General features: G+C 44.0%; 2 protein-coding genes across 2 annotated transcripts; both read right to left on the bottom strand.

Annotated features, from left to right (window-relative positions):
* Nucleotides 1-143: 143 nt before the first annotated feature.
* LOC135678894 (coatomer subunit beta-1-like) lies at nt 144-6846 on the bottom strand. Its single transcript, XM_065192135.1, has 4 exons — nt 4534-6846; nt 1691-2200; nt 734-819; nt 144-557 (listed from the first exon to the last, which is right to left on the bottom strand). Exons 1-4 carry the CDS (start codon nt 6589-6591, stop codon nt 353-355), a joined length of 2859 nt encoding a protein of 952 aa, XP_065048207.1. The 5' UTR covers nt 6592-6846; the 3' UTR covers nt 144-352.
* Nucleotides 6847-9571: 2725 nt separating this feature from the next.
* LOC135678893 (protein SMAX1-LIKE 4-like) lies at nt 9572-13764 on the bottom strand. Its single transcript, XM_065192134.1, has 3 exons — nt 11876-13764; nt 11228-11426; nt 9572-11138 (listed from the first exon to the last, which is right to left on the bottom strand). The coding sequence occupies exons 1-3, from the start codon at nt 13144-13146 to the stop codon at nt 9669-9671; spliced, it is 2940 nt and encodes a 979-aa protein (XP_065048206.1). The 5' UTR covers nt 13147-13764; the 3' UTR covers nt 9572-9668.
* Between the last annotated feature and the right edge of the window lie 1894 nt (nt 13765-15658).

Raw genomic sequence — 15658 nt, 5'->3', positions numbered from 1 at the left:
TATCTCAACCAGGCAGGCAGGGCAATGGTTCGAGGAAACTTTTAGGCAATCACAATGTCTCACCTACACAACACATAATCGCCATGAAAATTAAGATTACACAATGATAAATAGAGGAAGAAAGAAGATGGAAAGCTCAAGAGTAGACAAAGCAAGAATATTATTCAAGTCCCTGTATCAACCATGTACTACAAAACAGTGGCAATGGAACAAGTGCGGGGCCCTGATGAGACTTGGTATACGACAACATAATGGAAACGGTTCTGCAAACAAAACAACCAGAAAAGAAACCTTTTCGAAAGAAAAATTACAGGGCGAAATGTTGGAGCGAATAGAATAGATATGGTTCTTACTAACTACCACCCTTCTGTTTGAGAGTGATCTTATCCCCTAAACTGAGAGCAATTCCTTGTGTCTTGCTCCGTATCCGGATGTAACCACTGAGCTTCCCATCTGCCTGCTTCTCGACACTCACATTGACCAGAGCGTCCTCTCCAAAGACACTCTTTGCGTATAGGTTAGCAGCAAGAAACCCACACTCCCCATCCAAGGCCGAGCTGGAACCAATAGAATTAAAGAACAAGATACTGATAAATATTGGCTGATGACAGCATAGAAAAAATGCCCACCAGAAAAAAAATAAAAATCAATTGATTATGCAAAAGTAATGCAATTATTTTTTTAATTGAAGATATCAGGGCTGACACTATAGTTGGGTGGATTGACAACTTACAGTGGTGTGAGGCACTTCATGTTTGTGGACTTGATAATGTGATTCAAAAATTCCTTCTCACCCTGTATTACAGTGTTCACTGCAACCTGCAAAAACCAACAAAGATAATGTTACTTATAATTCCTGGTTGTTTATATGGTGCCACAAAGTGAAATAGAAACACAGAGGCATCCAACAAAAGGAGCATTAAATTCAAAATATATGCATGGAGATTGAGATTTAACTGGGCATCATCATCTTCTATCCTCATCCAATACAAATGACAACCATTATCGGACCAAAAGTGACAAAAAAGCTAACCGTGATTTACCTTGGGTAATATTATGACATCATGATGTAAACAGGCTTAATTACACCCCACACGCAATGTATTAAGCAACAAAAAATGACATTGTACATGCTCAACGAAAACTGGAAAGGAATCACCTTACACAAGTATATACTTTGTCACCCTTTTGTACAGAGTAGCACCATTTTAACAAATCCTTTGAATAAAAATTGAACTACCAACTAGTAATGAAAAATCAATATTCAACTGTTGAATAGTCTGTCAAGGTAAGGAATTTCTCCCAAAGGTTTCCTTATTAAATAATAATCAGCTTCTTTTTCATGCCGCAATCATGACCCCTAGGGACTCTCAGATTCCTTCTAGTTGACCTTTCAGAAACTCAAGAAATCAATGTGCAACATGTAACCAACAACTACATACATTGATGTTCCTTGTGTGTACAGAAAATCAATTATCAGAAATGTGCCTAACTGTATCTATCGATGTTGTGATTTTCCGAGACTAGTTCAACATATATTCTGCCTCCACTATAATACACATTATAATATATTACCTGAACTCAGTACATCATTCATTTAGAAATGTCATAGCATAATTGATAGAAATGTAGAAATGCTTTAGCATCATTAAAAGACAATAATATAGTTTGAAAATAATGAAGAGAATACCTTGTTTTCCCACTCAAATTCTGCCCACATGTTCCTAAATGTCACATCAGCACAGATAGCAGGAGATATGTAGTCCATGATGTCAATGTGGATGTCATTGAGGACAACAACAGTTCTCTCAAGCACATTTGAAGTTTCATATACAATATTACCAAATATGACTCCAGTTTCTGTTGAAGAAACCTTTATATTGGCTCGGATTTGTTTACTTGTTTCTGGAGCTAGTGTATAGTTCTGTGGTCGGTCTACAAGTTTGAGGTCTCCCATTGTTGCTAATTCCAAGCACAAATTCTGAAGTGTTTCCTTTGTTCGATTAATCACTGTAACATCAAGGACAATGTCATAATGATGAACTGTCACATATGCCTCAGCATACACAGGATCACTGAATCCTGTTAGTTGAAGAATTCGGTTCAATTTATTTGCATCATCTCCATCCTTCATGAATTCTCCAGTTGCTCGTTTTAAATCATCTTGGACTTGATCCTCCAACTCAAGCTGGCTCATACCCTATTTACATCAACACCAAAAGAGATTTATGGAACATTAATTCTTTGGATTTTTGTGGCTCTGGAAATATATAGCACCAAAGTTGTAAACAGAAAATAACAACTTTGAGTATTATTCAGATATAGCCCAACTAAAATCTCATACAGCAATGTAAAATAAAAGTCTTACAACACCTGAGAATAAGTTCAGCAAGCCAAAGATTACGACAAAGAAGGAAAAAGAAAATCATAAAACGTGATGTTATATTTCTAAATATTATAGGTTAAAAACATCATCAAGCAAGATCTTAAAAGGTCTAAATTTTATAACTTATGAGGATTTAACTAAAAAGGCAAACAAAGGAAAATTATAAATACAATTCGTTAAGTGCCCTTGATTGTTGACTGACAACCATAGATCCTGAGTTATCATAATTTTACTATATGTTGACCGTTCATTTTGTTTGTTTAGGAGAAATCTGGAAATGTAACAGCATTGACTCGTATACAACTATTATTATTATGCTATTATTGAACTGGAACAAATATTTAGTTTTCAAAATGCATGGTTCTTTCAAGTTTGAAGGATCATAAAGGAATTTCTTAATTCAATTAAAAGATTAAAACCACAAAGGTTGTGTATATCATATACTATATAAACACAGAATTACTAATTTTGCCAATAACTTGGTAGAGCAAATTAAAGTTCACTCTTTCTTATCTGATTACAAGCAACCATATCAACTCTGTGAATCATATATATTGCTATAAAGTAAAGAGCAATAAATGAATATGGAACAAAATTTCAAAGTTTCACATGGCAACAGTCAATTGGCAACAGACACCAATTACAGGAAGTTATCACCATGATCTTTGTTGCCACTTCAGTTACTGAAGTGCATTTGCATTAAAAAGCAATTTTCTCAGTGTATATGGTAGATGACACACCCTCAACTTGCATAATGCCAAATACAAGATATGTCTATTGTTCCTGACTGCAGATCTGATGAAACAAAGATGCCTAGGACAAAAACAAAATATCCTAATTCCCTAGCATTTCCACAACCAAACATGCCTTGAGACTCAAAATTATCTTCTGCTCAGGCTGCCTGACCAAGTTCACAGCCATAACCAGCACAATAAGATAAGGTCATCACCGTGCAGCATATCTAGATACTCAAATGCTATCATGTGACAAGCTATCGTAACACCTGCCATGATGATTCACTTTGTGTACATGATAATTAGATAGGTTAACCATCAATAATTTCTACAACTGAATAACTGATTTTTATAAAATTGATACTCGCATTGACATTATTTCTACTGCTTGGATGTATAACAATTATCTTAAATATGAGAATAAAACATAGCAAATAAGAGAGAAAATTATGGAACACAACAAGATCTTCCGACCAAATGAATTTATTGTATCAAAATATCAACAAATCATAAAAATCTTTCTCAAAAGCAGTACAGAATCCATTTTTCACTAATGCATTACAACAAGCATTAAAGTAATATGTATCACTTACACCATATCAAAACCAATAGCAAAATATATCTAAGTACATGAATGGGAAAATAGATCTTACTTCCAAAGTGCAGATTGTTACAAGAAAATTCAATTTTGATCTGTTCAATGAATTTCCAGTCCTCAGTATAGTAAATTTAGAGTCATGTGTTACATTGTCTAGCCATGTAAAAAGAATGAAGAACAGTTAGAGAACTATCTCAATTTAAACCGTTTGTAAACAATATTTTGTCCCAGATCAACCTATGTAGTTCTGCTTTCATCCTTAAACCTAATTTAAACTCAGATCTCAATGAGTAACAATTTAAATCAATCGTCACTCCTAACTATTCAACCAACGGTTAATATTACAGAAATATATTCTATTCAAAACCTTGTATAACATACTTCAAATCCACAAGAGGTAGATGCTATCCATCACAAGCCAGTATAGAGGTATAGATAATTTACACTAATAGATGAATTCCTTTCCATTAGATATTAGGACCACACTATTTTAAGTCTTTGACCACTACTTTTCAGGCCTTTTTAATGTGTTTTACTTTATCATATCTTTTTGGCATTGGAAGCAGAATCGTTGATTCCTTCAATTACTACTCATATTCAACATTCCTACAAGCAGAAGAAGCAAAAATTCGTTTAGTCACAGAACATAGAATCCGAAACTAAAATAATTTCCTACAGGACTACTAGTCTGAATATAGATTTCTTGCATGATAAAAGTTTTGTAGAAAGTCAAATGCAAATAAACATAGGCATATAAACATTCACCAACCATGGATCAAGTAACATCATTTAAACAAGATACTAGAATTCCTTACCTTCCTACTCTTCAAGTGGTAGAAATCAATGAGATCATCAGGTTGTGCATGGGAAATCTGGGCCTTAGCCTTAATCTCCTCAGTTTCTTGGAACTGCTTCTCTGCGAGCATCTTAGCAAAACTCTGGCGGCATGACTGCAACCATATTCTCCTCACCTCATCACCAGTGTTGCAGAGCAACCTTATGCACAACACAATCCTGTCGTAAGAATCATTATCGATCGGGTGGGGAAGAAAGGTAGACTGTCCCAACTGCAACATAGAAGTCATTATCAGCAAAGCCCCAGTGCAAGCTTTGTTTACTTCAGCCTTTGACGGCTGGACCTCTTCCAGTCTCAAAACCAGCTTAGTCAAAGTGCAACCAATGACTGCACCTACAAAGAAGTCACCAGACAAGATTAGTGACCTCAAATTTCCAGGTGAACCCACAGATCCTGGAAGAACCGTCGGAGCAGACACAGCAGTTTCTGAGGCAGCACTTTGTGTTGCATAAGTTCCATCCGCCAAAACCACAGGCCGTCTTGAAGAAACGGTACCAGACAAGTTGACCTGCTGGGGTTTCTTTGAAGCATCCGCCACCTCCCCCTCCTCAGTGCTAGTGTAGAAAGGAAGATCTCCCAGGCACTGCTTAATAGTCGTGATCCCACTTTCCACCTCAGAGAGCGATAGGCAGTACTCACCAATGATCCAAAGAGCACACGAGCAGACCCTCGCAGCACGAATCTGATAAAACGTGTCGAGTAGCCTCGTGATGATGGACACTCTGAGCTTTGGGTTGGTCTCAATTATCTCTCTGACGAAGAGAGCCACGTCAACAGCAGAAGCCACATTCGTGTCCCCGAGGAAATCCATCAGCAGATGCACCACGGTGCTTGCGACCTCGGGGAACTTGATCGCACATGAATGAATGGCCTGCACCAACATCTGCCGGTATTCCCCATTTTTCTCGAGCTCAGTGCTCTGGGTCTTGACGACCTCCTTCTTGAGCGTGAGTACCACCTCATCGACGTTCCTCGATGTAATCAGCTCGAGGGCGATGTCCAACGTCTTGCGCCTGATGTCAAGATTCGGACTTGACAGGGCACGGAGCACATCCATAATCATTTCCACCATAAGCTCCCTGTGCGACGATTTGAGCTCGTTGAGGCGGTCGAGCACGATGAGCTTGACGTTGTTGTCGCTCTGCGTGAGAAGGAGCTGGCAGTAGGTGTTGGCAGCAGCCCGGATGGCAGTCGGAGCAGAGGACAGGGAAACGAGAGTGCTGGCACACTCATAGACGACGGCGGCAGAGGGGGAGTTGAGAAGGGAGATGATGATCTTAATGTACTTGCCCTTTTCAGCGGGGTTGGAGCGGCAGACCTTGCGTATGAGGTCGAGGGCGGCCATCTGAAGGAGGTCGCCCCAGTCGGGAACGTGGTCGGCGTGGGACAGGAGGTAGGTGACGGCACGGGGCTGGGCGCAGGAGGCGAGCATGAGGAAGGCGTTGCGACGGGCGGAAAGATCCTGCTCAGAGGACAAGGTCTTCTCAACCAGCTCGGGGGCGTCAGGAAGGAGCTGCTCGCCGGCCTGGCCGGGGAGCCGGTAGATGGCGGCGACGGCAAGAAGGGCGTGGCGGCGGATGAAGGGGTGGCGGTGGTCCAGGTTGGCGAGGACGGAGGGCACAAGGGGCTCCAGTATCTCGGGTTCGGAGAGGCGGCAGAGAAAGCGGAGAGTGACCCCGCGGATGTACTCGTTGGGATGCTGCAGGTTGTTGCGGAGGTTCTGACAAATGAGGATCATCTCAGGGAGCACGCGGCCGCGGGCGTCGGTCTTATCGATGATCTCCAGGTAGTGGAGCAGCAGCTTCTGAACGGTGTGGTCCTCGGAGGGAAGCACGTAGCGGACGATGGTGATGAAGAGCTGAGGGAGCGTCTCCCCGTTGAGGAGAAGCATGACGGCCTTCTTGAGGGCGTCGATCTTGGCCCCTACGTCGTTGCCCTCGAGGGCCTCCTTGATCTCGTTCGCCATCGCCGGCGAGCCCTTGTCGAAGTGGATCAGCAGCGAGCATGACTTCTCCATCTCGTCCACCAGCCTCCTGCCCTGCAAACTACCTTAAAACCCTAGATCTGGATCTGGATCTGGTGGATCCGAAGGTACCGAGAATAGATCTGAGGTGAGGAGAGGCGAGATCCAAATCGGCGCAAGATAGGGTTGGAGACGATCTGATGGACAATTGGGGTCAACCCTCTGTGGGGATCGAAGGGTTTCTTGGGGCGACTCGGACGAAGGGGAAGAAGGAGGAGGTGGGCGGAGGTCGTGGATCGAACACTGCGCTTTCCGTTTGTCCGAGGGGGACTCCACCACACAAGCAGCTTGGGTTTGGGCTTTATATTGGGCTTGGGCTTACATGCAAATCACCTAAGCCCAAAATAGAGCCCATATCGACGACTCTCTCGACACGTGCTTTGCATGCAATCCATGCACGTCGAGTGTTCTGCTCCGCCGCCAAAGTCACTATGCGAGGCATGGAAGAGGAGGTGCGGAAGAAGGGAAGAGAGAACGAGGGCAAGGGAGATGAGAGCGGAGGAGACCATCCGTCCCACCTTAGTCCAAGTACCGCAAGGCTGATCCGTGACGCCATCGCGAACGACTCAGCGGTGCCAACAACGAGACAAGAGGAGGCGGCGATGGCCCAGGCGCCGTCCGACATGCTTGTGTTCGCCAGGGCCGTTCATCACCTGGGTTCCTCTCTTGAATGATTCATACTGGTGGTAGCAGTTCGCCGGAACGCATGTGATCCACAGAAGAAGAGCTCCTTCAAACTTATATAGATGAGTTCTCCTCTTGCTTGATACGTCTATTCTTGATGGATGGAAACCATGACCGCCCCGCCGCAGAAGCGGCAGCTCTTCAGGGCTCCTCGTTGGTTCCAAGCATTGGAAGCGCAAATCGTATGTGGCGACCGAGACAAGGAAACACGAGTTTCTCTAATCGAAAATGACAATCTGAAAGGGACCCACGTGCTCCGCGAATAGGGGATCATTTTCCCATGACGCGTCGCGGGAACATGAATCTTTCTGGGACCGGATCCGGGTCGACGACGGCCCGGTTTAATCGAAATCCAACAGCCGATATAATCCGACCCGTTAGTTACACGGGTCGAGTTCGTGGCAAAGAATTGTAGGATGGATCCGATTAAAATCCTACATTTTGGCTTCTTCCCAACTTGGGAGTTGGATCTTTCTTGGGATAATCGAGCCCAATAAGGAGGAAAAGATTCCTGTTGAGAGTACGTATTGCCCTGTGCTTATCTTTTGCTTTGCTGTTCTGCTGAGCTCATTGACCGATGCTTCAAACTTGGTGTGCATTTCCACCTCCACATCCTGTTTCAAGGATTGGTTTGTTCATCATCGTTCTTAAGAACCGAGGATTGCTGCTGCTCAAATGATGCTCAGCACATCAAATGTTCACGTTCTTAAGGTGGTAATAATGGATCCACTTAGGACTGCATCAGAAGATTATATCCATCAAAAGCACAAAAACCATTGCTCAGCACATCGAAGTCTTTATGTTAGCTTTTTGTACATCTTCAGCATGTTGAAAAGTTGAGGAGCTGACATCAGACAAATAGTGATACCTTTAACACAAGATTGTATAAGATCTGAATCTTGGAGCTTGGATTTAGATTTGCAAGCCACGAAAGTGAAGTCATTGAATGGTTTCCAGGGCATCAGAGAGAAAAAGGCCTGCCTTTTCAGTTGGGTGTAATGATGTTCTTGCCTGTGTGCTCAAGCAGTCAAGAAACAACAATAATAAGTTGAAGAATGCCTTGGAGTGGTGGGATTCTTTTGGGTCAAAAACCATGAAATGGACTGCAAAAGTTTTGCTTTTTTGATGAAGAATAAAGGAGGAAGAGTCCTTTTCTCAGGTATATAAATAATTGCAGTAAAGTATTCATGGAAGTTGAATGGGTGGGAAATATTGCTATTGCTGGACTTCTTTATTCAAGTGAGTTCCACATCCTCCATTTGTCATCCTTCCTAGTTTATTTCTCTCTACTCTACTATTTTCACAAATCGCAGCCAGACAAGTGTGCTTAGTTCTTGGGGCCCTCTCAAGCTGAAGATATGCTCCATGGAGATCCAACCTCTGTGAGAAAAAATGATCATGGATGATGTTGAAGTTAGACTGTGAATTAAAACTTCCAACACCATGTTGATGGCACTTCCTGTATTCATGATGAATAAATGGATTTATGGGAAGCAAATGGCCATCAGATTTGGCATGAAGAATGCATGATGATGACTATTCTTCCTCGTCAAGTATGCTAAAGTTCAGAGAAAGCAAAGTGAACAACAAGGAAGTTGATGTAGGACCTTCTTCATAAAGACAAGTCAAGTGATCAAAGTAAGGTATTGCGTCCTAAAATAAAACAATCGATCGACTTTCTTTCCTTTGTTGTGGGTGTAATCCTTTTGGCCATGGAACTCAGTAGTAGATGGGAAATGATAGCTCCATGAGTGACACCCCTCTTTTCAGTTATGGTCTTGGATGGGCTTAACTTTCCAAGTAATGGTGCACATATACCAACTATGATGGTACTGATTAATTTGAGGTTAACTGGAGTTAAGCTATATATATTAGTGGCTTAACCTGTCAAATCAAGTTAAAACAACCCAATCTATTAGCAGATACCAATTCATTTCCTTTGTTATCCAGCACACTTTCTCGGTCAATCTATAGCCTTAAGCTATTGACTCCAAGGACAGCATGTCTTTTTTGACCGCAGACGATGATGCCTTTTCCCGCGTGAGCGCAAAGCGCATGCAAACACAAGGGAAAAGAAGAACGTTGGAACTCTTGTCCCCCTGCCATGTCTACTTCCATGCAGACATGACAAAGGGAAGGGATCTGTGTTGTTGTTACACTGTGTCACCAACAATGGCAATGCACTGATGGCACAGCAACATGGCCCGTAGAGGAGCTCTCAGAAACGGCAGTCATGGAACATGAAGACTTTGCTGGGTATGTGTAGAGAAGATCAACACTAGTGAAGGACTTTGAGGTGGGAAGTTTTTGCCAGAAGAACATGTTACAGGGTGGCGTTATGCTCATCTCTGCAAGTTTACAACAGGAGGGAGGGTTCACTTGCAGCTTCAATCCACATGTATGCAATGTGGTAGAACAGAACCCATGAATCCGGACTCTTGAACGCGTCTCTCTTCACCTTCCAAGCTCAATCTCACATTCCTGCCCTTTTTTATGCTCTGCAAGCTCACTTGGAAGACTTCCCTCACCCAATGCTCGAAGAAGCTCTCTGAGAAGGAACCAGAGGCCTCCATTAGCTCCTCCCCCACTGTGGGGTCGATGAAGAGGTGTCCCTTCTTGTCGTTGTCGTCGCTCGGGATTTCCTCGAAGGCTCTATGGAGCTTTGAGAGGAGATTGAGCTTCATTTCCTGGAACTGGTGACTTCCTGCGTCCAATGTGAGCTGAGCGGTGGCTTCAAGAAGCTCTTGTGGGAGATGGAGACTGATGCATTCTGTCTCATGTGTGAGATCACTGGGGACGGCGTCTTCCTCGCTGTCCTCGCTCGGTTGCATGTTAAGATCGAAGCTGGACTCACCTGTTCTCCCCTTCTTGGATATGTTCTGCAGATCAGTTTCTGGCCTCCTCTTAGCATCTCTAGGTGATGAATCTTCAACACAGAATCTCATATTCACTACGTTGTTGGCAACATCGAATTTGGTCAACTTGGAAGTGGTAAGAACGAAGATTGCATCACCCAAGCTCACTTCTCCACCAAATGAGTCCTTGAAGGATCCAACTTTCAACGCACCCGTGAAGGAGTTGACGAAGTTGCAATGCATTCGATTGACATCCTCTATCAAGACCACACACTTCGGTTCCTTTCTCAAGGCATCTATGAGGGTCTCCAAGCATGAATCCTCTCCGGTTGTGGACGAATTCCTCTGATTAATCTGGATCAGTTTATTGGGTGATCCAAAAAAGGACTCGGCCATGACCCGGGCAAGTCTTCTCTTGGCAACATGATCATTTCCTTGGATCAGCAACCGAACAACCTTCTTGTCACCATTTCTGCAGTCATGCAATGCTTCGACAATCGAAGGGATGGCTTCAGATTGCCAGGGGATGTTCTCTTGCAGTTGTCGTCCAAGGTCTAATGGTTCTGCCATCCATCGCCTTGTCTGGTCTTTTGATGTTGCTGAATCAGAGTATAGGGGACTGTACAGTGCAAGAGCAGTCATAACCTGCTGATTTGCTGCCATTTTAAGGGAATTCAAGCTTGCTTCAGACAACCATTGATTTGACTCGGTTCTCTCCTGCCAGTTCCCAGTTTCATTCTTCTTGTCAACTGCAGTGCTTGAGAATCCAGCATTGAGTTTTAGACTAGTCGCCGAGAACGATACAGGATGTGGTTCGATCAAGTTTTTGTTTTGGTTGGAGAACAAGCCGCTAGACCACCATGAATTTGATGAAGGTTTGGTGGAGTAGTTTCTACTACTGATAAGACTCTGACTGAACGATGGAGGGTACAAATGAGCTTGACTGTGATGAAGACTCTGGCACAGCTTGTTCCACTTCCTCTTCAATTCTACCAAAGCTTCCTGGAAAAAAGGAAGAAAAAGTCAAGAAAATTATTAACGGAAGCTGTCAGGGAAACACAATGAAAGAGTCAATATGTGTCTTGATCTACCTTATGATAGCTTGAGGTCTGGGTTGAGATATTGCTGATGTCTTTGATTTCTGAATTGAAAAATAATGCTTCTTTCTCAAAATTGAACATACACTCGTTGCAGCAAGTGAGCTTCTCATCTTCTTTTGAGCTTAAAACCTTTGATTCAACCAGTTGGAAGGGAAACTGACCAAATTTTGGCACCCTTGAATCCAGGCCACTGCAGAACATGAAAAGATGAGATGTTAGTGCAAACTAGTTCGATCTTACATAAAATTGACTCAATCTACAGTTAACCATGATGCAACCACATGAATATCTCACTGTATATGACACTTGGATGGCACTGCTTGATGAACATAGAATATATGTACATGAAGCATGGAAGAGAGGAATCACAAACACTTTCAGTCTTTGTGAGATAGTTTGGGTGTTAGTCTTGAATTGCTGAAAGTGATGTCTGTGTTATGGCCAGAGAAAGGAAGAGAACTTGCATATATTTATCTTTCCACTGAAACCTATCAATGTGGTCCTACATTCACAACATCAGAACTTCTAAATCAACCAAAAAGAGAATCACAGATGCATACGTTTCATAGGAACAATCATTGACACCAGGAAACAAGCATCCACACTGAAAGAGAAATATATTTCAGCCAATGATCTCACCTGGAAGCTTGGAGGCTCAGCCCCAGCCAACCCGAGGGAACCACCACTGCTTGCAGAGCCCATTGCATCTCGAGAGATGGCTGTCTCATCTGGCACTTCACGTACGTCTCATAGTTTGCACTAGCCAGCAGCCATACCTTGTTGCTGCCAGCCCCAACACCATTGCTGTTGATGCTCTTGAACTCGGATAGCAGCCTACCCATCTCTGCAACCATGTGCTGCACTGCGTCGAAGCCACACCCATCTCTTGCTTCCTCATGCACTGCCCAACTTAGGTCCCCTGCATGGATGATCACACCCCCACCAACTCTATCTCCTGCTAGAGAATTGATGGTTCTTCTGAGATCAGACACCTTCAGGTCCACATCACCCTTGCTCATGAGCCTGAGCTGCACACAGGAGAACTGAAGGTTTATGAAACTAGCATGCTTGAGCTCATCAGGGACCTCACCTCTCTCCACCCTCCCCATAAGCTCAGCCACCAGCCCCTCTGCCATGGAAGCAGAATCCCCCACCACTACGGTGTTGCTCCTCCTCCCCTCCTTCCTTAGCATCACCTCCAAGACCACCCTCAAGTCCTCGTTTAGGGAGGATTTTGGTGCATGAGGCGGGCTCTGCTCAGCGGACAGTCTCAAAAGATACTTCTGCCAGAAATCTCTGCCATGGTTGATGATGTCCTTACTGGACTCGAACAGAAGTGGTGAGGACTGGCCTAAAACAGAGGTCTCCTCCTCCAGGTTGTTCTTGACGCAGCTGCTAGAGAAGCCCGCCTCTTTCATCACCCTGCTCACGCTAGGGTCGTCCAAGATGGAGAGCATGAGCTGCTCCATCTCCACCCTGATGGCCAGAAGAGGCGGCTGCTGCTGCTGCAGAGGCTGCTGTTGTTGGAGCTCAATGCAGCCCCTCCTCTGGTTGGCCTGGGCTCGCTTGAGGGCTGCAATGAGGGAGTTGGAGAGGGAGGACGGCGAAGGGAAGAGAGGGCCGGAGGAAGGAGGGGCGGTGGTGGGGAGCCTGTTGAGAGCCACATTGAAGCACAGCTCAAGCGCTCTGCACCGGAGCGGGTGGGAGGCGGGGTGATGAGGCTGGGACCTGAGGCAAGCCCTTCGAAGCAGGTCTGATGAGGCGGAGGAGGAGCTCATGAGGGTGGCGGCAACATGGAGCGGCGTGACCTGGCCATGGCCTCTTCTTCTGGCCAGGTCGAGGGAGTGCTTCAGGACTGCGGCTACCTCAGCTGTGAGGGCCTGCTGCACTGTGCAGACTCCTGTTCGCATGACTTCGCCTTGGAGTCCAACCCGTGCGGCGCTGCCAACAGAGCTCGTTCCACTTCTTGGTGGCGTTCTCCTCCTTCAGCGACACCAACCTTGGGGTGAAGTAATGTGTTACGGTGGAAAAGGAAGGAGCTGCTTTGCTTGCTCTCTCTGCAACTGCAACTGAAACTGCAACTGCAGCTGCGACTAGTTTCTTTGGCTACAGCAGAAGAGGAGTAGTGACGACTACACTTTGTGGGGATTGGAGAGAGTGTGTTCAGTGGCAGGGGGGGTGTTGGACAACTGGGTGGGAGGAGCTTTATACAGCTGAAGCAGCTCCTTTTCCCTCTTATCATGTCCCTCTCCTTCTCTGGCTTTTTCTGTTGCGAGTGTTGCAGTGTTGGTGCTGCTTTTCTACATCCACTTCAGGGATTGCTCGCTTTCACTTTCTGCACCTTCTTTTGGCCTAATTCACTTCTTCTTTGTGTTTGTTTATGCTGGTGCAAGAATGCTGCGACATGTTCAAAAATATTTGCGTGAAATGGGCAGTGCCCCAAAAATGCACACATGAAATGATTGCTCAATTGCACCATTCATTATTTACACGGCATAATCTGTGCATGCACAGCACTGCTCCTCCTTTCATCATTGCAGAGGACCAAGAAATAGCCTGGTGATAAAGTGTGAAAAGAACACACACCGGATGTTTAGATGCAAGGAAGTAAATCTCATGTAATCAAGGAGAATGCAAGGCACTAGGAATATCTCATGCAAAGCTAATCACACGGTTGAGCTAATAATAATACCATTACCTTTGATTTGATCGATACTTGCATGTTTGCTGCTGACTGGGATTGTACATGAATCAAGCAGAGCAGGGTGGTGTTCCTCAGCATCAGCATTTCTTTAAAGCATCTTATCAGATGGGTCACTTGGGGGGGGGGGGGGTGTTCTACTACTCTTTGTTCTCTGCCATCATATTGTCCTGATCTGGAGGTGTAAAAGATGACTAAAGTTATTACATGATCCCAAGAAATTGAGGAGCTGATGGAAGAATATTCTCTTCTCTTGCAAGTGGATCAACAAGACATGCCTACCATCACACAGGTCTGCTCCATAGACAACCGCAGTGGCTTCTTCATAGACGTGCCAAATGAGTTCAACAGGTCTTCCCCCTCCTCTTACCATATGTCCCCTTGAACACACAGACAAGGCCATCAGAAATGTTCAAAGAAACACAAGGGAAAGCAGAAAGAGTCAGAAAAAGAAGGAAAAGAAAGGATGGAAAGGTGGGCAAAGCAGCAGGGAATTTTTGAACTTTATACAAGCATATTTGTTTGTGTCTGCGAGCGAGTACTGGTGCTCCCACCCCACCCCTTTTTCTCTTCCTTTGAAGCAGCTGCATGAGTGATCTCTCCTTGTCTCAAAAGAAAAACAAGTGTGCTCTTGCAGCAATCCTCACACAGAGACAGTGTTGCATTCCCTCTCACCAAGTACCAAAAAGCATGCTCATGTCTGCTCCTCTTACGTCACACTGGCCTGCCTGCCTTCTCCCTCGCATCCCCAACAAGCCCCATCCAATCCTTGTTTCATTTGGTAAAAGCTTTATTATCTCGGTGCATGAAGGTTCCTCATTTAAGAATGCAACCCCTAAATGTCATAAATGCTATGCAAACAGTGTCTCCTTCCAAGTACAAGTGTACAATAGGAATGAAGTAACGCTGAACAGGTATCATAGACTCTAAGATCACTACACGCCTAGCTTTTCACATGTCTGCATCTTGTGATGCCTGAGCCAGAGCCTGAAAGACTAGCTAGCTGCAAGGAGAACCATATGATACTATCTATCTAATCCTAAGTGTTCAAATCCTATGACAAGAGTTTATGTTATTCTGAAATCACTGCCACGATGTCCTGAGTAATAACCATGCTATAATCCTGGCAGACAACAAGTCAAAAATGTGAAAAATATAACCTGAGTACTTGGGGCATTAAACGATACAGAACAGAATCATTATTCTTTTGAGAACTACATTTGCATCAAAGAAATATCAATGCTCAAATCCTTTCACTTGCGACGAAACACTGATTAAAACTTAAGTGGAAAACAATAGCAGATAAAAACTTACAACAAATGCATGTATTATTGGCCAGAGTTTAAGACTAGCATGAAGAAATAAATGTTTATGAGTTTTACACCTCTTACAGTATATTTTTTGTTCCCCTTCATTCTTGTGAGCAGATGCTTTTTGACCAATCCTTTTGGTATCGGACTCTTTTTTGGGACCTGTGAAAGAGGAGCTCCATGACTTGCTTTCTCTTCCTTTCCATTAGCCGTAGGTGTATGGTGCCAATCAAGGGTCCCAAGCGTTGGAATAATGGCATGCTTCTTCCTGTTGTTCTTCATGCGAGTGATGGTAAAAGGCTGCACCAAAGGAAGCAGACAAATAAAAGAAACTGAGGACTAAATACTATGCTGTTTTCATCTCTAATCAGCCAAAAATTTCACCTCAGAGAATGTTGTTGGTGAAAACTA

Source organism: Musa acuminata, chromosome BXJ1-7, assembly GCF_036884655.1.
Source record: "Musa acuminata AAA Group cultivar baxijiao chromosome BXJ1-7, Cavendish_Baxijiao_AAA, whole genome shotgun sequence".
Classification (NCBI taxonomy): Eukaryota; Viridiplantae; Streptophyta; class Magnoliopsida; order Zingiberales; family Musaceae; genus Musa; species Musa acuminata.
Note: the sequence above shows the minus strand (reverse complement) of the source record. Positions and strands in the feature narration are given on the sequence as shown.

Excerpts from the sequence above, each read along its gene's own strand:
- LOC135678894 (XM_065192135.1), bottom strand. The coding sequence starts at position 6,591 with ATGGAGAAGTCATGCTCGCTGCTGATCCACTTCGACAAGGGCTCGCCG. Across the intron at positions 2,201-4,533 it reads ACCACTTGAAGAGTAGGAAG|GGTATGAGCCAGCTTGAGTT; the intron begins GTAAGGAATTCT and ends TGATGTAAATAG. Across the intron at positions 558-733 it reads ATGAAGTGCCTCACACCACT|CTCGGCCTTGGATGGGGAGT; the intron begins GTAAGTTGTCAA and ends TATTGGTTCCAG.
- LOC135678893 (XM_065192134.1), bottom strand. The coding sequence starts at position 13,146 with ATGCGAACAGGAGTCTGCACAGTGCAGCAGGCCCTCACAGCTGAGGTA. Across the intron at positions 11,427-11,875 it reads CTGAGCCTCCAAGCTTCCAG|TGGCCTGGATTCAAGGGTGC; the intron begins GTGAGATCATTG and ends CATGTTCTGCAG. Across the intron at positions 11,139-11,227 it reads AGACCTCAAGCTATCATAAG|GAAGCTTTGGTAGAATTGAA; the intron begins GTAGATCAAGAC and ends CCTTTTTTCCAG.